At 43.4% G+C, this 22,448-nt stretch overlaps 1 protein-coding gene across 1 annotated transcript in view; it reads right to left on the bottom strand.

Annotated features, from left to right (window-relative positions):
* Nucleotides 1–22,448, bottom strand: part of LOC130380365 (N-chimaerin-like) — an 81,043-nt gene that overhangs the window by 52,595 nt on the left and 6,000 nt on the right. The window contains exons 5-6 of the mRNA XM_056587541.1: nucleotides 14,956–14,987; nucleotides 14,297–14,410 (exon numbers count right to left, since the gene is read on the bottom strand). Of these exons, the coding sequence (XP_056443516.1) occupies nucleotides 14,297–14,410; nucleotides 14,956–14,987 (146 nt within the window). The remainder of the gene's footprint in view (nucleotides 1–14,296; nucleotides 14,411–14,955; nucleotides 14,988–22,448) is intronic.

The following is a 22,448-nucleotide window of genomic DNA, read 5'->3' as shown; positions in this document are numbered from 1 at the left end:
TATTAGGATTAACAGGGATTTGATAACGATTTTAATTTAAGGACCACCCACAATTGGTCTGGCCCCCCCACAACTGGAATCCTGACGCCGTGCCTGCTTCCGAGGACGGGAGTACGCACCTGCAATTGGAACAGCAGCGGACTCGATGACGTCACCAGCTCAGCTTGTCTGTTAACTGAGCTACGGCCTCATGTAGGCATATAACTACTAGGGCTGCAACTAACGATTATTTTAATAATCGATTAATCTGTCGATTATTTTGTCGATTAATCGAATAGAAAAAAAATAAATAAAAAATTGGAATTGCCGCATCTTTATTCAAAAACTGAACATTACTTCAAATTCACAGTGCAGACTGAAGAGTAAAAACACCAGGTTATTGCCTCAACGTCCCGGAACTATTAAAAGTAATATTAAATAATAAAAAGATTAGAAGGAGAAATTAGTAGGAGTATTGTTGACCGGTCGTATCCCGCCGGAGCCTCGCTGCCGAGGGACCACCGCCTCGGCTTCAGGAGGCGGTGATTAGCGCTGACCGCTACCGTTGCCCTATTTAAAAAAATTATTAACTAGCCTTATTTCTCCTTACGAGATGGACCTGGACTCAAAATTCTTTCATCATACTAATCTCTAAAATCAGATGCACCTTTTTCACCCAGGTCTTCTGCTCTAAAAATGTTTACTTTTCCCACAATTTCATAGAAAAGCGAAACGTCCACAGTCTCAACCCATTTTGCCTAGATGACCATTTTGTTATCGTATAACTACCATACGGGTATCATTAGGTGAATACCATTAACAGTGCACATTTTCAGATCTGTACTCTTTTAAGAAAGCCCTTAATTCTCTTCTGAAATGTGTGCTTGGAGTCTTCCTGCTGTTGTGTGCAGGAGGCGCAGCGCATGCTAGCCGACCAGATACTGAATGTGGAATGTTCTAACCCGGACTCTTTGATGATTGTGCATGGTGACTTTGACAAAGGCAACCTCAACCATGAACTACCCAAATTCAAACAGTGAAATGACCGACCAGAGAGAACAATATTCTGGATCACTGCTACACCACAGTCAGCGGTGCATATCACACCGACCCCCGCTCTAGACTGGACCTCTCCGACCACGTCATGGTCCACCTGATTCCTTCATACAGGCAGAAACTAAAGCTCTGTAAACCTGTGGTGAAGACTTCAAAGCAGTGGACTCGTACAGCGGTGGCTGTACAGACTAGGATGCTTTCAGGACTGCCACTGTCATGCCAAATTTGTACCGGCTGCCAAATTTGTACCGGGCGCGTCATCCATACGTAATCCATTCCAAACCTGCCTGGCAACAGATGATCGCGTTGTCCGTTGCCTGGCAACGGACGACCGCGTCGAATGACGTGAAAGGTTCACGAACATTCGCAAACCTTCAAGCTCATTCATTTGCACTTGTCCGTTATCTGTATTGTGCTATTTCGTCCATGACCTGCTGTAAACACTCAGTTTACTTGCTAAATTTGATTAAACAATTAAATACAATACAAATATAAAGTAAAAACAAGTGTTATCTAGCGATCCGTTTTCTGTATTATGTTATTTCATCTTTGGCAACATGAGCGCGAATTTTTTTTGAAACCCGCTTTAAACACTCAGTTTACTAGCTAAATTTGATTAAACAATTAAATACAATACAAATATAAAGTAAAAACAAATGTTATCTAGTGATCCGTTATCTGTATTATGTTATTTCGTCTTTGGCAACATGAGCGCGAATGTTTTTTTTGAAACCTGCCCGGCAACGGACAACCCTTACGTAATCAGTTGTCCGTTGCCTGGCAACGGACAACTGTTGACGTGCCCGGTACAAATTTGGCAGCCGGTACAAATTTGGCATGACACCACCAATAGTCTGGATGAATACACAGAGGCTTCGACGTCATACATCAGCTGCTGTGCAGACTGCTGTATTCCATCACACACCAGGGTGAGTTATAACAACGACAAACCCTGGTTCACAGCCAAACTCAGACAGATTAGGTTGCAAAAGGAGGATGCATTCAGGAGTGGGGATAGAGACAGGCTTAAGAAGTCAAAGTACAGCTTCAGCAAGGCGGTGATAGAAGCCAAACAACACTACTCTGAGAAACTCCAACACCAGTTCTCAGCGACTCTGGTTCTGTCTGGAAGTGGCTCAGACAGATTACAAACTACAAACCTAAACCCCCCTACTCAGTCAACATCCTGCAACCTCCTAATGAACTGAACGAGTTCTACTGTCGTGTTGAAAGACCAAGGGACAGTCCTGACACCATCCCACGCGACTCCCTCTCCCATCTCACCAACCCCTCCACCCCCAGCTCAGCAGAAACCATGGCCTCTACACCTCACACCTATGGGTCTGTCCCCTCCTCTACCACAGTGACGACTCTCTGCCTGCATGAGAGGGACGTCAACAAGCTCTTCAAGAGACAGAACCCCCGCAAAGCAGCCGGACCAGATTCTGCCTCACCATCCACCCTAAAGCAGTGCGCTGACCAGCTGTCTCTAGTGTTCACAGAGATCTTCAACACCTCACTGGAGACATGTCATGTGCCAACCTGCTTCTAAGTCTCCACCATCATCCCCGTCCCCAAGAATGCAAGGTCGACAGGACTGAATGACTACAGACCCGTTGCACTGACCTCTGTGGTCATGAAGTCGTTTGAGCGCCTTGTACTGTCCCACCTCAAATCCTTCACCAATCCACTCCTGGACCCACTGCAGTTTGCCTACAGAGCCAACAGGTCTGCAGACGATGCAGTAAACATGGCTCTGCACTACACCCTCCAGCATCTGGACTCCCCAGGAACATATGCCAGAATCCTGTTTGTGGACTTCAGCTCCGCCTTTAATTCTATCCACCCAGCTCTGCTTCAGGACAGGCTCTTCCAGCTCCACGTGCCCGATTCCACCTGCTGGTGGATTCCAGACTTCCTGTCTGACAGGAAGCAGCGTGTGAAGCTGGGGAAACATTTATCTGAATCCCAGACCATCAGCACCGGATCCCCCCAAGGCTGTGTTCTTTCCCCTCTGCTCTTCTCCCTGTACACAAACAGCTGCACCTCCAGTCACAGTCGGTCAAGCTCCTGAAGTTTGCGGACGACACCACGCTCATCGGGCTCATCTCTGGCGGGGATGAGTCCGCCTTCAGGTGGGAGATTGACCATCTGGTGACCTGGTGCAGCCAGAACAACCTGGAGCTTAACACTTTAAAAACAGTGGAGATTATTGTGGATTATTGTGGACCCAGCTCCATCTGCCCCCATCATCCTGTGTGGCTCCCCAGTCGACCCTGTGGAGTCTTGCCGCTTCCTGGGCACCATCATCTCCCAGGACCTAAAATGGGAGCTGAATATCAGGTCCCTCACCAAAAAAGGCAAGCAGAGGATGTTCTTCCTGCGCCAGCTGAAGAAGTTCAACCTGCCAAAGACTATGATGGTGCACTTCTACACTGCCATCATTGAGTCTATCCTCACCACATCCATCACTGTCTGGTACACTGCTGCTACGGCTAAGGACAAGAGCAGACTGAAGCGTATCATACGCTCTGCTGAGAAGGTGATTGGCTGCAACCTTCCATCCCTCCAATGACCTGCACAGCTCCAGGGCTCTGAGGCGGGCAGGCAGGATTATGGCCTGTGACCATCATGTTCACAGACTATTTGAAACTCTCCTCTCTGGCAGGAGGTTGCGGTCCATCAGGACAAAAACCTCCCGCCACTTGAACAGTTTCTCCACCACTTCAGTTGGGATCCTTAACAGGTCCCGGAACGCCAACCCCAATGACTGACTCTGGCACTCATACCCATCACCAATTTGTAAATTCTTAAACATTATTAAGTATCTTTTACTTTTAGTCTTTATTCTATTTTATCCTATTTTTTTTTACTTATCACATATGTCCCTGCTTGTTTATATTTTGTGTTTTATTGTATATATGATAGTGACTGTTTGTTCATTGTCTTAATGTATGCACCTTATTCACCAAGACAAATTCCTTGTTGTGTCAAATAAAATATTCTGATTCTGACATTGCACCGGAGAAGTCTCGCTCACAATCGAAAAATCTGCGACCGACCCGCACTGCTCCGGCGTCCAACCCGACCCGCACCCATGTCCGACACAGTACATTATTTTTCACCCGTTTCATCCAAATTGTGCGGGTTCCCGAACCCGAGCAGAACTCTGTTTTAGATGCCATAAAGGGCTTTTCACACAGGAGGCGTTTGTCGCGCCTGCTAATGCATTCTCAATGGAGAGGCGAGCGGGCAGAGAGGAGGCGTAGCGTCCTGTCAAGCGGCACGACGACAAGCGGGCGCATTCCTGTGAAACTGTTGTTCCATGCTCGTCGAACACATGCACGCACACGTGGAAAACGTTGGGATAGATGGGAATCACAATAAAATGTCGAACTGAATTTGAAACTGCACATTGTAATTGCTGCATCTATTTTCAAAATATTTATTAGTAATACAGTGAAAATTAGGAGAAATGTGAATATTTGTTTTTGACACGTTGATTTGTGGTGTGTGCCCCTACAATTTCAGGTTGTGCCCCTACAATTTTTAGTTTGGGGCCACAGTGCTCCCAGTGAAAAATGTTAGTCTGGAGCCCTGTTGGTGATTAAACTGCATCTCCATTAGCCTATCTTACTACATGAACCAGCAGTGAACAATCACTCAAGATGAATGAACTCATTAAGACTTTGGGCCCTATGTTAACGGTCTCTATTTCAAACACATGTAGCTTTGAGGGCGGTTCTGACGATGTTGCTATTTTACCAGTGGATAAATTACACTTGCTCCCGACGCAAATCTAAAAAGGGTTGGTCTGAAGTAGCCTAATTACCCGTAGGTGTGGTTTGGGCGTAACGTGCAATAAACCAATGAGAGTGCCATCTCCCATTCACTTTAAGAGCCATGAGTGCTTTTGAATCTGACAAGTTGATATTTTGGCGTTTGCAGTCTCCGATGAGACAGATGCATGACCACATGAATTTTAAACTTCAAATGGCTAAGTTTATGGCCGAATAATATGGCCTAATTCAAACATGGAATAGCGTTTTCTTCCACAACTTCAGAAATACTGAGTCCTCAAATATATTTCGGCAAAGAAAACTTAACACACGTATGATATGGGGTAACTGTGGTTCTATTTAATGATACACGCAATACATTAAGAAACGTTGTTTCTTACCAGTATTGTATGCATTATCGTTATCGACTTTTGTTCCTAAAATGCATTTGTCCCCCTGTTAATATACATTGCCATGGACTGTATTATGCGTTACGTGTTTAGTATGCATGTGTTTAAAACAGATGGATGCACCCAAGCGTGCCCGCATTCATTAATTATTTTATACATACACACACGCAGTAAAACAATGTTTTCTCACGGTCAAATACTCATCAATCCTAAAAGTTATGGGCTTGTACACGATGTCTGTGTTAAGAAAATATGGGTTTGCTGTAGGGCTGCAACAACGAATCGATAAAAATCGATTACTGAAAGCGTTGGCAACGAATTTGGTCATCGATTCGTTGAGTCGGGCGATTAATACGCCACTCGTAGGCGCGGCACTGTTTACAGCCTGCCGCCGGCAGGTTGGTTCATACATGCACGCCCACAGCGAGCTTTAGTGTGAGCGACCACAGCTTGTATTTTGGTCATACCTTAACACTGGACTGTAGGCCTATATAAAAGTGTTGTACCTTCACTGTCTTAGGGTTAAAAAAAACTCCTTCAACTCCGTATCCCTAGTCTAGTCGAACCGAAAACTCTGTCAGCTGCTGCTGCTGCAGACGGTGTGCAGACAGGCTCGGAGTTCAAAGCAGCGGTAGCAATCAAACAACCGGACGGTGTAGAAAGTCCCGTCAGTTAAAAATAATAATCCAGTTTTTAAATTCATGCTAAAATCGGCAGGACATAGAGTTAGTTAGCTTAAAAAAAAAGTCGCAAACAGTGTCAAATATGATGTGTTCAGATCGGCTCAATATTATGATTGATGCGTTCAAATGCAACACAAAAAAAAAGAGAAATTTGAGATTTTGGCAAAAACCTGTTACTTTCCCAAATAATTTACCAAGAATGTGTGGCTAGGTAGATGAGAGAAGCAAAGTGTATGCGTGAGGTGCACAAGCAACATTATGCATGCGCCCTTAAAATAGCATCTGAACAACGCGCCACTGCCTTTAAACCAGGTATTCCCTGGTTTGTGGCGGAATTGTTTTGTGAAGCTGCAAAATAGCACCAGGGAACGTTTGCGCCAGAACACGCCACCTCCTTTCGCCGAACCGCCCCTTCGGGCGCAAGATCATTCCCTAATTTACCGGCGTGTAGAGGTGGAGGGAAAAGAACGCTCTGCGCAAGTTGCAAACTAGCAACGATACATGCGTCAGTGTAGAAAGTCAATTGCGCTGGATGCAAGATACGGCCCTATGACTCAACCCATATCTGATTTTTGAGCAACCTTTGGGTGTTTATTGCGTATTCTCCACCCTGCAAGGGGCAGTTAATGAACCCAAGTAAAGCAGCATTCCTGCTCTAAAGTAAATCTGAATTTCTGTAATAACAAAAGGTCATGGTAAGAATCACCATGGATGGAAAGTGTAAGGATCAGTATGACACCGACCTTACAATATTGTTAGTACATTGGACAAAAGTTGTTAAATACTTGAGCAAATGCAAATAATAGACAAAAGACTATAGTTGAATTTGGAATTGCATTTAATTGGTCACTCAAATGTACTTAGAGGTCAGAAAGTCATCTTATCTAACCTATAGAAATGTGTTGATGCCAAGGAGAGTCTACATACAGCTCCTTGTTAGTATAGTGGTCAGTATCCCCGCCTGTCACGCGGGAGACAGGATTCAATTCCCCGACGGGGAGGGTCACATTTTTATCTAAAGCCAGACTTTCCTGATATTCAAATATATCTGAGGTATGCCAATCCCAACAGAAACGTGGCAAATATATAGATATAAAACAACCCAACACCCAATCATATATAGAAGAGATCAGCGACAGAGTTTCGGCCCACAACCCTTTGGATTCTAATGGCTATCAGTATTTGTCTCCATTGCAAACTCTCCAGTCAGAAACCAAAAACTGCGTGGGAATTTAATTAGATTAAACGTTGATTGTGGTTGGATCAGTGGAAGGACCTGACAAGGCCGTTACCAAATATACTCAGAATGTTATTTTATTTTATTATTCAAGCCACTCGCATGCACAAATGAGTAGACGACATCTCAGTGTAGGCTACTATATGCAAGTGTAAACGGTGTAAACGCGCGGAACATGCCGGGAAAAATGCGGGCATAACAGGGGCATATTTGGCAGTGTAAAAACGTTTACTGTTGCTCAACAGTGTTCCCAATGGAATCTTGGGATTCAAACTCAAAGTTTACGCCAGGCTACAGATAGGGGGGATCTGTACTAGTCACTCAAGGTTTCATTCGCACTACTGAAAGAACTTCCCAAGCAAGGCTATCAAAATGATTCATGGTTTCCTCACAAAGATCGAAATGGCATTATAATGCACACGTTACTTCCACTATTTTAGTCGTTTCTTTATGTGTCCAAACTCATGTTCAATATATGACCACATCATACCCCAAGCTGTGTCTCGTGGGATGTCCATACAATTGTAAAGAGGCAGAATACACCAGCGTGTCAAAACGCAAACCCAGTAAAACCGAATAGCTCTGCGTGACACGTACCGATTTCACACCGGAAAATCTGAAGCTCCATTAACATTTACAGCCTTTAGCAGAAGCTTTTATCCAAAGAAAATTTACCGAAAGACTAACAATATATCGCTCTCGGTACAGTAAGAATGTCCATAGAACCAAGTGCTAAGCACCAACAATCGCTAGGTTAAACCATTCCCGGGATACAATAAAGCTAGCTAGGACAAGATGCTACACGATGCTAAGTACGATGCTTAGCTAACCGTATCCGCGTTGCGTGATGCGTTCAAGGGACGTGACGTCTCCAAAAGCTCAATTTACGCGATGGATCGAGTGAAATAGGAGAACCACCCCTTACTCTGCCTACTGGATCGACACTCGACAACCAAAAACACTGCGACAACAACTTTGAACCTTGAATTTGTTGAATTTGCTGTTTAATTTGGTTTGTGTGCGGTCGTAGAGTACCAACCACTTCCTGGTTATGCCTTCCTCGGCCGCTGACTTCTCGAAAGATGAACTGCTCATCGGGAAGCTCAAATCCCTGGCTGGAGACACTGAGACAAAGACCCTCTTCGACGCCTACCAACACGACAAGCCATTCCAGCGGAATGTTGACCTACTACTAGCCCCAGTAGTCACTCAGCTCTGGAGATCATCACTCAACTCCGGAGAAATAGCGACAAAGTTCGAGAGTCAAAGCGTGACTCCTCTGTTCAAAAAGGGAAAAAGATCGTTAGCTGCCAACTATCGACCTGTCTCCCTAACATCTCATCTCATCAAGATGTTCGAACGGGTCTTCCGTGCTAAGTTGGTTGATTTTATTGAATCCAAGGATATCATCCATCAAGATCAGCATGGCTTGCGAGCTGGAAGAAGCTGCCTGACCCAACTCCTTCACCATGTTGAGGACATCATGTGTGATTTGAATGCTGACGAGAACGCTGACATCCTCTATCTGGATTTCAGTAAAGCATTTGACAAAGTCGATCATGCTATTCTGCTAAAAAAACGTAATCTCTACGGCATCCAGGGAAAGGTACACCAGTGGCTCTCCAGCTTCCTACACGGCAGAACGCAGCACGTTGTTATTGATGGTGTGGAATCCAACATCATCAGGGTTTTGAGTGGGGTCCCACAGGGCACTGTGTTGGGTCCACTACTTTTTATTTTGTACATTAATGACTTGTTCTCAGTTGTTAAACACAGCAAAGTAAAAGTTTTTGCTGACAATTCTAAGCTGCACAAGAATATCAGCTTCCCGTTGGTAGGATATTTCCGACTGCCAGCTTCCCGACTGCCAGCTTCTCCAAGAAGATCTGCATGCGGTAGTTCGTTGGGCTAACAGCAACAACATGGAACTAAACAAAAACAAGTTCCAACTTTTACAACACGGTAAAAACCAGGATCTGAAGCACCCCTACCTTTTACCATCTGGGAAATCAATATCCTCAGACGACGTTGTAAAAGACCTTGGTGTGTACATCGACAAGGATCTCCGATGGCGCCAGCACATCTCCAAAAAGTCAACCGAAGCCTCTGGCAAAGCTGGCTGGGTATTGAGGACCTTTTCAGTCAGAGACAGAGACACTATGATGTTGCTCTACAAAACATACGTTCGCTCCATCATCGAATACTGCTGTGCGTCTGGTCTCCCCACCTGCTCTGCGATATCATCATGGTTGAGTCTATCCAACGCTCATTCACTGCCAAAATAGCGGGCTACACGAACCTCAGCTACTGGGATCGACTCAAGCAGCTCGACCTCTACTCCCTGCAGCGCCGCCGCGAGAGATACATCGTGATTCTCGTCTGGAAGATCTACCACGAAGTGATCCCCAACAATGTTAACATCGTCTTCCAACATTCACAAAGGCGAGGTGTTACATGTTTGCGACCTCTCGGCAGCTCCAAGTACAGCAGCATCAATACAATGAGATTCCATTCCTTCTCATCTACAGCCTCTGCACTGTACAATGCTGTACCACCAGACATCAAGCCGATCCCAACCCTTGACAAGTTCAAGGCAGCACTTGATAGCTTTGTCCATTCTGTTCCCGACACTCCTCCTACCCCTGGCTACACTGGGGCAAACGGAAACTCTCTGTTGGAGTGGGCTGGTAGCAAGAGTCAATAATTGCTATCTACTATTACGGGAACGTTGGTGGTGGAGATACTCGATATCTTGGCCTGAGCGATCCAGCTCGAAGCCAACCCAAGGAACCCAAGGAACTATTTTTAAGTGCCTGTACATTTAGTTTGATGACGTGCAACCTACAATAAGTGCGTAAGAAGGGTGTTTTTAGGAGTAAGGGAGGAGAAGGGGCGGGGTAAGGGAGGAGGCTATGCAGAGTCCAGGTGAGATCTGTATGCAGATCCCACAAACTGTGCACACACAGATTTGTAACGACGAAACAGGGACTATAAGCTGAAACGGGAGAAAACAATCCGGTTTCGTTTTATCCGGTTCAGGAATATCTCTGTAAAGACGGAGTCATTGCGAACCGCATCGAGCTGTAGAAACGCTGCAGTAAATATTCAAGGCGCTGGTTCTCCACAGAAAAAAAGTGGAGCGCATCAAGCCTGCGCGCAGACAGCCTGCGCGCTGTATACAAACATTCAGTCACAAGGAGATTCAACCTTTTAAATTGAGCAGAAATACTTTTTAATGTACCGTTAGTAATTAAATTGCCCCCCCCCCCCTACCTCAAAGAACTTCTCAACCAACATAACACAACACGCTCCCTCCGCTCCACTCAATCTAACCACCTCCAAATACCCAAAACCAAACTTAGGACCATGGGAGATAGGGCCTTCAGTGCTGCCGCCCCACGCCTGTGGAATGTCCTCCCTGACACCTTGAGGGCACCAAAATCCACTGATTGCTTTAAAATCGGTCTTAAAACATTTATTTTTAAGAAAACCTTTGGCTCCAACTCTTAGATGATTTTTAACCCCCCCTTCTTTTTTTTTTTTGCTTTTAACCTGTAGCCCTTTGAGATCTTCGGATGAAAAGGGCACTATAAATTAAATGTATTATTATATAATTATTATTAAATTCATCAAGGGGGTTTATTTATAGCTACAAAAATAATTCAAATAAAATAATCAATAAAGAATTCAACGCAACTCTGACGTCCCCCAGCTGGTGGGGGGCTAATGACGTCATCGTTTGCATCGCCGGTGTGGGTGTCGGATTGACTCGGCTGCCAGATCGACTCGGGGTCCTAGATGCGCAATAATGACACACTTCCTGTATACGCTGTCTTTTAAATGCACATGGGCGTTTCATTCATTCCCATGTTATTCCCAAGTATTAACAATCTCCTTTTGTTTTCTAATCTGTGAATAATAATCTAATGTACAAATTATTGTTGCCTATACTTGGGTTATATATAAAAGAAGAATCGGTTAACTCCATTCACTGAACGGGGCGATACACTTTATTTCCAGCGCTCCCAACACAGTCAAAACAGCGACCCACACGCAGACACTTCCGTTCTCCTCCTTCAGAATAAGGCCCCGTTCACACGAAGCCGATTTCATGGCGAAACCGCAAAGGTCTTGTACGGTTCAGCCTTCCGTACACACGAAGCCGGCGAAACCGCTGACCGAAACCGCAAACTTCTGAAACCACCCTCGGAGGTGGTTTCAAATCTACCCGGTTTCGTTTTGGATTCGTGTGTACGCCTGAAACCGCAAACCATGACGTCATCACCCCACCTCCTAGCCAATGGCTCTTAAGCCCGCGGAGTCTCAGAAATCACATGCGAGCATGCGCATAAGGGCAGCCTTTATGCGCATGCTCGCCTCTTCTTCTTATTTTATTTCTTCTGGCTTTCTGTACCAGAAGCAGCGCCCCTTATGGGCCTGGAATGTGTACTACAGTGTTTCTACAGATCTACCCGGTTTCGCTTGGCTTCGTCTTTACGGAGATACTTCGAAACCGGATAGATCGAAACTGTAACGGTTTCGCCCGTTTCGGCTTCATGTGAACAGGGCCTAAGAGTCCCTAACAGGAACTGGGTTACATATGCATTCATCAGTGCTTTTAGACGTGTTTCCAATGGCTTTGTTTGTGCGAAAGAACGGGCTGCGTTCCATGAAATCAAAACCAAAACGGATTGAGCCTTCTTTTTATGTCCATGATTGAGCCCCGTTTATAAACAACCCTTCCAAAATGCACAAGACTTATGCGGTTTCTCAAAAAAAAATCGTCTCTTTGTGGACGGGGCTTAAATGCCGTGGCTGTGTGTGAACCGTTCGGCTGACCGTCCAGACGGATCCGGCGAATCCGAAATCGCACATTTCTGAAACCATGTCCGAGGGTGGTTTCAAATCTATCCGGACCTATGTGGTTTTGGGGCGCTGAGAGAGCCAGAGACGCCCCAAACCCGCTGATTCAGCCAGAGTTAGGCAGAGTGAATGACGGAGATCGACGGAGATCATCTGTGTTGTTCATGTGTGCAAGTGTGTTCATGGTAAGTTGGCAACTGTCACGAGACATACATTGCTTGAATAACAATTAAAAGAAAATCCCCATCAATTCTCTAAAGTCGATAAGCATGACTTAATTCATGACTACCATGTCCAGTTTTGCTGTTGTTACGCGTTAGCTGAGAGTGAAAAGGATTTAAAGCAGGGGTCTCAAACACAATTTACCTGGGGGCCGCTGGAGGCAGATTCTGGGTGAGGCTGGGCCGCATCAAGTTTTCCACAAAAAAGTACAAATATCCAGTCTTCTCAAGCTTTACTATTAAAATTTTTGTAACATGAATGCTTTTTTGAACATGATTGGCTCTTTTGAACATGAACGACTTTAAAACATGAACCTTCTTCAGAACATGAAGTGTCCTTCTGAACATATGGCTTTTCTTGCCTACTCCTTACTGCCAGAGACCTGGCAGCGCTTCCTCTCACACAGCTCCTGCAGGGCCCATGCAGGGCTTTATATAGAAAAAAAGCTTTATAAAGCTTGCTGCGCCCAACAACGTTGCGAAGACGGGGTGAAATGTGCAGAAGCATTTTTCACCGCAAACGTTGGTGTGTGTGTGTTAGGGCTTTGACTTTTGCCCAAAAATCATATTCGAAGTTTGTTTGTTTATTAATATTAATATTCGAATATATTTGAATATATATCGTCCCGCGGGCCGCGAGTTTGAGACCCCTGATTTAAAGGAGAACTACAAATAACCAATGTTAGGGAAATCCCTACCGACGTATCCAGGCCCATGCAGTTATAAAATGCAATCAATCATGTCAGAACATAGACATTTTCTATAAATATCCTACCAACGTTTGCAGTGAAAAAAAACTGACGCACATTTCATGCTCAGGGATATGAAGCTCCACAACTTCAGGGACTCGGTTGCTAAGCGGTTAGTTTCAGATGCTTCAGTAAGATCGAAATACATCAGAGGAGTCACACAGGAGAGAACCCGGTCAGGTGCATGGTGTTTGGAAAGAGATACACACAGAAAGGGCGTATCTCCAGCGCACAGACTTGGGAGAAGCCATACCGTTGGCCTAGCACATTTCACCTCCGTCTTATGCAAGGTTTTTGTGCGCAGCAAGCTTTATTTAAAAAAAAATAATACAAAAAAAAAAAGAATTAAAACGTGCGGGCCGCAATAACACTTAACTTTGATATCAAGTAGGGGGCCATAAAATATCGTCCCGCGGGCCGCGAGTTTGAGACCCCTGATTTAAAGGATAACTACAAATAACCAATGTTAGGGAAATCTGTTTGTTTTGTTGCGCGTTTCTGGATTTTTTCTTTTATATATATATATATATATATCTATATATTTTTTATTTTTTATTTATTAGGGATGGGCACGAGTAGCAAATTCCAAACTCGAGTGATCGAAGGAATTCCTCGAGGATCAATTGAGTACTCGTTTAATCAAATCTATTTTTAGAATGCAACGCATCTGCAGCAGGAATAGGCCTGATGATGAACGGCAATATTACCAACCAAACATGTAATGCTTATTCTCCATCAAAACAGTCAGAGTTATCAGAGTATTCATTATTTATTTTTGCAAACCTTCAAAACACATTTTCAGCTTCAGAAAACGTTGTTTGTGTGTGTATATGCAAACTCGAGTTTGCCTGTCCACCAACGAGATCATTTGTAACGAGGAGTACTCGAGTAATCGATTCCTCACGCCCATCCCTAATATATATATATATATATATATATATATATATCGTATCGGCCTTAAAAATCGTATATCGGTCGGGCTCTAGTACGTACCCCCCACAGGGTCCTTTGTTTAACCGCTTCTCTAATCCATCGTTGCTAGTTTCTAACTACAAACTACAACGTTTCCTCCTTTGTCACCAAAACGGACCACAAACTCAACATCTGAAAGCTGACACAATGAAATAAATTAGCGCAGGGGTTGGCCACAGGTGGTTTCTCTTGTAAATGGTTTGAAGGTAGCTAAATTAGACAACCTTCTCCCGAGAGGCATATCGTGCTGCACATCAACGAGTGGGGACCGTGGTCTGGCCCAGATACTATCTGGATTTTAGACACCGGGTCTGTCTGTCTGTCTCTAAAACACACACACACAGTACCGTAGGGCCAGTGTGTAGGTGCCGGGCTGTCTCTGGCTCTCTCTGATGAGGTAGCTGCCCTCGGCCTGGTTCAGTAGCTGGTCAGCATCCTCCCGGGAGATCATACCGTGGTACCTGGTAATATAACACATATTACACAGAATCAATCAATCAATCAATCAATCTCCCTCCCTCCCTCCCAACATAAAACATCCTCTTCTCTACAGTTGGGGTAGACATTAGTGGCACATAAGATCAGGGAGGATCAGAAAAGATATGTTTCGTGGCAGTTAAAATATTTAAGCCTACAGTTTAGTAACTTTGATTCACTGGAGACATCACTTTTGTTCCAAATTTGTTCACTCCCATAGACAATGATAATTTAGTTTGATTTGAGCTGTGGGTGGAGGGTTTTATTGCAAAATGTAATATAATACAATCCTGTTTAATAACTCCAGACTAGACTAGGTATGGCTAGGTCGATTATGTAGTCTTCAGGGCCCATTGTCTTGGCAACTGGGACCTAGGGTGGTTTGACTATTGTTTTACATGACTAAAGACAACCCCCTCTTCTACATGAGCCCTGGAGTTAGCATAGTGCTGCTGAGGACGGTGTTAGAACAGGTTTACATTACTGGGGGGAACAAAGAATACATAGAGAAATAAGAAAACTAACGTACTCTCTTCCGTAATATTTAGGCCGGTTGTCCACCTGAGGAGGAACACAACACAACTGTGTGAGATTGCAGACAAGAAAGGAGACATTTTAGGACAATATTTGATCATTTGACAGAGCAGACGGTGCAGCCACACTCTACTAACAATGTAGAAAAGGCCCACAACTCTGTGCTGCACACGAGTGTGAACATGCACTGGAGCACACGTGAGAAGGGACGGGGAAATATTGCACCGGCAAACACAGGAAAGGACTGAGCGCACAGAACATTTGTTTGTTCTCAGCACATCCGCTGGCCGGGCCAATAAATCGACAAAGACCCACCAAGGTGGGGCGAATATTAATTTACACGCCCTAGTATGTCTGAGTAGTGTGTAGGAGCAGATGTATATGCACATCCAATTGTTGGTGGGGCAACGTTACGCATGAATGAGGCCACGTCCACACAGAAACGATTTTTTGGTGAAACCGAGTAAGTCTTGTGCGTTTCGGCCGACCGTCCAGACGGAGCCGGCGAATCCGTTGCCCGAAACCGCACATTTCTGAAACCACCCTCGGAGGTGGTTTCAAATCTATCCGGACCTATGAGGTTTCGGGTTAGGATTTGTGTGGACTCCTGAAACGCAAACGATGACGTCATTAGCCCCCCACCAGCAGGGGGACGTCAGAGTTGCGTTGAATTTTTTATTTATCATTTTATTTGTATTATTTTTGTAGCTTGAAATAAAGCCCCTTGATGAATTGAATTACTAACTGTACATTAAAAAGTGTTTCTGCTCAATTTAAAAGGTTGCATCTCCTCGTGACTGAATATTTGTATACAGCGCGCAGGCTGTATGCGCGCAGGCTTGATGTGCTCCACTTTTTTCTGTGGAGAACCAGCACCTTGAATATTTACTACAGCTCGATGCGGTTTCGCAATGACTCGTTTCGGAGATATTCCTGAACCGCATAAAACGAAATCGGATTGTTATCGCCTGTTTTGGCTCCGTGTGGACGGGGCCTGAGCAGAGGGCGCACAAAATATACTGCTCCCAAGGTGTTGATTTTCACAGGCAACAACAATGGCAACGTACACGTGTGTGTGTGTGTGTGCGTGAGTGTGTACATAACGCCCCTCCATATTCAATATTGTATCTGAAAACACCCTCCCTTTCATTCATTCTGTCAACACTGGACACTCACATATCTCCTTGCTCAAACCCATGTACATTCAAGCCGGAGCTTGAATTCCAGCTCATATTTGTTGTGCGACCTAAATAATAATAATAATAATAATCAGCCATGCTACATTATTTGTCGGTACTGTCTTGCTTGCTTCAAATAGGAATCAATAGAAGTCTGTTTTGAACAACTCCAGAAGTATTACTGTGCGTCACTCCCAACAAGACCGCATGCTTTGGCCTGGAGAAGACTCCTCTTCCGTGGAAGACCCATTTGGGAGAAAGATGGAGTGCGACTCAAAGGTACCTGCATCCAGTAGCGTACCGTGGGGTTTAAGTCAGGGCCTTCAGTAACAAACTCCACCAACGGCCAACCCCCAAACACTCAGACATGCACACAAATTTCATATTAGTTGCCGATGCAGCCACAATATGCGCTACTGCATAACATCTATAGCATATAACCGCGTTGTCTGATTACAGTTTAATTAATTTGTCACAATTTACCAGCTCTCGTTTTGAAGAAGAATCACTGCTGTCATTCTGCGCACGCATCCGCTGTGTTGATAAACAAATAAATAAAAAAAAATAAAAAAATGATGGCTTGTGAAAAACTTTATATTTGAATGGGAAAAACTGTTAACGGTCCAAATGTTAAAAAAATATTTTGACCCTCGGGGACGAATAATCGAATATGCTGACCCATCCAAAACCACTTTCCCACGTGGAGTGACTGCTAGAGTGAAAAGAAGAGAGAGTATAGTGAAAGCGCCTCTCAAGCTGATGGTTGACCGTATTAACGTTAACCGATCAATGTTGTCGCTTGTCGTTAAAAAGAAAATTGGGGTCAGTGTAGACTGTGGAGCGCGTGTTGGTTTCACTTCACACAAAAAGATGATCAGATGAGGTGACTTATTGGAAGTTGGACGGACACCCCATCTCTAGCCCACTGTTCAATCACTCCTCAAGTCTTAATTATTCCCGCATGCGAGCGGCGGAGAATATGATCTCTGAATTATTATGGACAGTAGACTACACGAGATGCCACCCTTCCAGACCGCCTTAATAACTTTTATGCCAGGTTCGACAGGCTGAACACAGACACTCCCTCAAAAGCCCCCTGTGACTCCATGGACACTGCCTTCCAGGTTACACACGCACAGGTTCTGAGGGCTCTGAAGCAGGTGAACCCCCATAAGGCTATGGGAACAGACGGCGTTCATCCAAGAGTCTTGAAGGCCTGTGGGGAACAACTAGTGTGTGTGTATGCTGACATTTTCAATCTGTCCCTATCCCAGGCAGTAGTCCCCAGAGTATTTAAATCATCCATAATCATACCGGTTCCAAAAAAGCCTAATTCATCCACGCTGAATGACTTAAGGCCGGTGGCGCTAACTTCAGCCCCCATGAAGTGCCTAGAAAAGCTGGTTCTTACCCACATAAACGACACGGTATCGGACACTGTCGACCCATCCCAGTTTGCCTATCGCCCCAACCGATCAGTGGATGACGCGGTGGCCATAGCCCTACATCACACTTTGCAACACCTGGACAACAGCAGAACATATGTCAGAATGCTTTTCCTGGACTATAGCTCTGCCTACAACACCATCCGCCCGGGCAAGCTGATTGGTAAACTGACGGACCTCGTGTCCCGACTCCCACCTGTAACTGGATCCTAGATTTCCTGATTGAAAGACCACAGGTGGTGAGAGTGGGGAGGCGGGTGTCTGCTGAGCTCATAGTCAGTACAGGTTCACCACAGGGCTGCTGCCTCAGTCCCAAACTCTTCACCCTGTACACGCATGATTGTGCCTCCACACACGATAACACCATTGTCATCAAATACGCTGATGACACCACCATCCTGGGCCTCATCAAGGGGGGTGACGAGTCAGGCTACAGGAGTGTGATAGAGGATATTCTCATCTATGGAGAGGAGAATGACCTCATCCTCAACGTAGCCAAAACAAGAGAGGTAATAGCAGACTTCAGGAGGAGTCCTGCCCCCCTACAGCCCCTTACCATCCAAGGGACTGAGGTGGAGAGGGCGGACAACCACCGATTCCTGGGACTGCAGGTGATGTCTGACCTGAGCTGGTCTCTTAACACTGCTGCCACTGTGAAAAAAGCCCAGCAGCGGCTGTATTTCATCAGACTGCTAAGGAAATCGGGACTAAACCAGCGTCCTCTCACCCTGGCCTACAGTGGACTTGTAGAGAGCATTCTCACTTCAGGTATCACTGTCTGGTACGGGAATACCACACAGGCAGAGAGGAGGGCACTCCAAAGGGTCATAAAGACTGCTGAAAGGATTACTGGGACCACACTTCCCTCCATGGACTTTATTTACAGTCAGAGCTGTCGGAAAAGGGCAGTGAGAATCATTATAGACTCCCTCCACCCAGCTCACCCTCTACTCAATAACAAACATTGCAAATACAGACTCAGACACAGTAGAGCGGACAGTGTCATCACACACACAAAAAGATTCTTCAATAGCTTCTTCCCTGCAACAGTGCGACTGATGGCATTAACAGAGAACATCTGAAAAATACAATGTGCAATATTGTATTTTACTTATTTATTTTATTTATTTATTTGAATATATATATATACTCACCACCCTACCCCCACTTCCTACCTGCAATAACGCTGCTACATGTGGTTATACAGTATGGTTGCACTGCTGAAATCAATTTAATATGTATATATATTTTTAAATTTTAAATTTTAAATTGTGGTGCTCTCTGCAATGCAATGCACAACATGCAATTTATCCTTATCTCAATTTTTAAAAACTCTTTATACTTTTTTATTATTACTATTTATTGTGCTGCGCCCTCTCTCTCTCTCTCTCTCTCTCTCTCTCTCGATCTCTCTTAATTGTATTTATACTGTACTTGACTTGGGAAGCCCTGCACAAGAATTCCAATGTGTTTGAACTGTCTGGTTTATGCACAAATGGCGAATAAAAACCTTTGAATTCTTTTTTTTTTTTTTTTTCTTTGAATAAGACTACAGTTAGCCATCTCATTCCAAGATCTTTTTGTGTAAAGTGAAGCATAAGCAGAGTTATGAAATAGCAGGCGGCTTGTGCCGCTCGAAATGGCTGTTATTTCAAATTGCACATTTTAATCTGATCGGTTAATCTGTATTAACCGGTTAATGAGGCTCGGTGGTCGGTCAAGAATATTTTACGTTTTCGCCATCCCTAATCTGTATGAACACAACTCATCACAGCATGTGCTCAATCGGGAACAGATGTGTACTTCCCCATCATTACCTTAACACTGGTGTGTTCCCTCAAAACAAGGTCATACTGTCCCACAGAATAGGATGGGAACATAAGAGACCCGATTAATTCAATCAATAAGTAATTTCTACTTGGAATCGGGGAAATTCATTCATGCAATGATGCAAGCATTGAGACTCTTTGTTTCTGTCATACACAAATACTCAAGCAGATCCAAATAATAGACCAAAGACTATAGCTGAATTCGGAATTGCATTTAATTGGTCACTCAAATGTAATAAAAGGTTAGAAAGTCACTTTATGTGGGAATCCGATTCCGATTATGAGGTCAATGATTGGATTCCAAAACGATTATCGATGCATCTCGAATTGATGCCATAATATTTTTTACGTACATTTCCATGTGTGATTTTGAAAAATATGACCTCATAATTCATCTGCGTTTGCTACTCCGAGTTTGCTTATCATTTCATACTTTTTTGATGATCATTAAAGACATCAACAGATGAATTATCCAGTGTTTCCCCTATATGCATTCAGCAGCGGTGCACCACTGCTGCTGGATTGTCAGCTCTGGATTGTCAGATTGTCAAAAAAAAAGAAATTGCAAAAAAAAAGGTACCTCACAATTCAATTCAATTCTTTAGGTCTTCATTCGATATCGATTTGATATTGATCCAATTGCTTCGATATCGATTCAATAACACGTGCAGATGACAAAAATACCCAAATATTATTTAGAATTAACCATTTCAAAATGAATTAACCATTTCATTGTGCTTTAACTAGCAAAAAGGGAATACACCATTGTAGTATTGTTCTGAGCTAAACTAACAGCATAAAAGTAATAATCATAACATAGACAAATGTAGAAGGGCATGTACATTTAGGCATACTTGCTTCTAGATTACAATGACTGAGCATGCTTTTTCTTTTTATGGAAATAAATCGATTTCAAAAAAGTTCTGAATCCAAATTGAATCGAGAACAAATAAATTGCAGTACATTGATGAATCGATATTTTTACCCAGCCCTAGTTGCTAGGTTACCAACTCACAGCACCACTGCTACAAAAAAATCTAGGGGAAAAACTGAATTACTTTATCTAATATTTTATCAGAGAAAAAGCTTTTGTCACAAATATGACTTTCTATGAAGAATACAATAATCAATGTAGCTTGCATTACAACACAATATGGAAGTATGTACAAAATAAAACAGATTCAGTTTTCTTTTCTTTCTAATCTTTCTATTCTGTCATTAACGAAAAGCTGCTCTTAGTCAATTAGAAGGAGTTCTTGTGTCTGGCTGTGAGTTTGCGGGCATGATATGCGTAGGCTTAATCGCAATCTTGTCAAGACAAATCAGATTAGCCAATACACACTGAAGATAAATGAAATAATTTTAAAATTACAAAAATGATCCCACTCTGGCAAACAGAAGGTTGCAGCAGGCGAACAAATATAATTATTCTTTTTTTATTATTGAAATTCTGATTATTAATGATTATCGAGACGGAATCGTTCTAGAGAGAATCACGATTCATCGAAGAATTTATAATTTTTCTAACCCCTTTGTCCAGCCTATAGAATTGATTTGATGCCAAAGACACCTTTCACACATCTCCTCGTTAGTATAGTGGTCAGTATCCCCGCCTGTCACGTGGGAGACCGGGGTTCAAATTCCCGACGGGGAGAGTCACATTTTTCCAGCCAGTCTTCCCGACATTGAAATATATCAAAGGTATTCCAAGCCCCTTAGTACTTGACACAAAAAAGGTATTCATTCTGTAAAACAAAATCATACAGAGTACTCCAGAAATGTCTACTATGAGGGTTTCACCGGGCGGATAGATACAATATTTAGGATAAAACAAATTCAAAGTCGCTGTGCCTGAACTGCACGCAACTGCACAAACCAAACCTCCTCACGGCCCTGCATGTTTCCTACAGCGGTTTGTCGCGTATCTCTGATGTTTTAAAGCACCACACGGCGAGTGAGAGAATGACAAATGTCATGACAAATGTCTGGCCTGACCCAGATCTTTTACAGCCAGCATTTATTTTGATGAGCAAATAACCACCACATTATCCGTTTATTTCCGCTATTTAGAAATCAGACACTGTATCAGTTTGGAGCCAGAGGTTTGAGTGCATGTTCACATACATGTGTGTGCATGCTTACATACGTACGTGTGCAAGTGTGTGCCTGTTCACATGCATATGTGTGCCTGTTCATATTAGGGATGTGCATTTAAAGGCATATCAATATTTGAATATTCGCTAAAAAAAACATTTGAGTAACCGGTTAACCGAACTACGAAAAAAAAGAAAAAAGTGTAACGCAAATCCAAATTGTTCAATTTATTGGGCATTTTAGAAGGAAATAAACACTGGAAATCAGTAATGTGAATCGAAACGAGTTTAAACTAAACCATCTTTTTTGACAAAAATATGTAGTACTGCATACTTAAAGGAGACATATTATGGTGTTTTCTCAACAAGTAAACATAGTATTTGAGTTCCAGAAAAAAGCTGTCAGACTGAACCACAGCATGGGGGAGGAGGGATGGTTGCCGTCTGCGGACTCCTGGAGCTCTATGTATTATAATTAGAGCTGTCAGTTAAACGCGTTATTAACGGCGTTAACGCAAACCAATTTTAACGGCGTTAAAAAAATTATCGCGTGATTAACGCAATTATTTTATTACAAAAAATATATATATTTTTTTTTCTTTGGCTCAAAACAAAGAAGCAGTAGCCTGACTGCTATGTTCAAATGACATTTGTTCAAAGCAGTCGTTTAATTGCACTATAGGCTCTTTTTTTGTATCGTCCTGTTTTGATCAGCCAATGTTGTTATCAATAAAAAATTATTTGCACAAGGCAAGCCGATGCACTTCACCATGTTGATAAGAGAATTAAAATGCGACGAATTATGGGACAAAAAAATCAAGGGATATTTAGCATAGAAAAATAATTGGCGATTAATCGTGATTAATCGTGAATTAACTATGACATTAATGCGATTAATCACGATTAAATATTTTAATCGCTTGACAGCTCTAATTATAATATA

Source organism: Gadus chalcogrammus, chromosome 4, assembly GCF_026213295.1.
Source record: "Gadus chalcogrammus isolate NIFS_2021 chromosome 4, NIFS_Gcha_1.0, whole genome shotgun sequence".
Classification (NCBI taxonomy): Eukaryota; Metazoa; Chordata; class Actinopteri; order Gadiformes; family Gadidae; genus Gadus; species Gadus chalcogrammus.
Note: the sequence above shows the minus strand (reverse complement) of the source record. Positions and strands in the feature narration are given on the sequence as shown.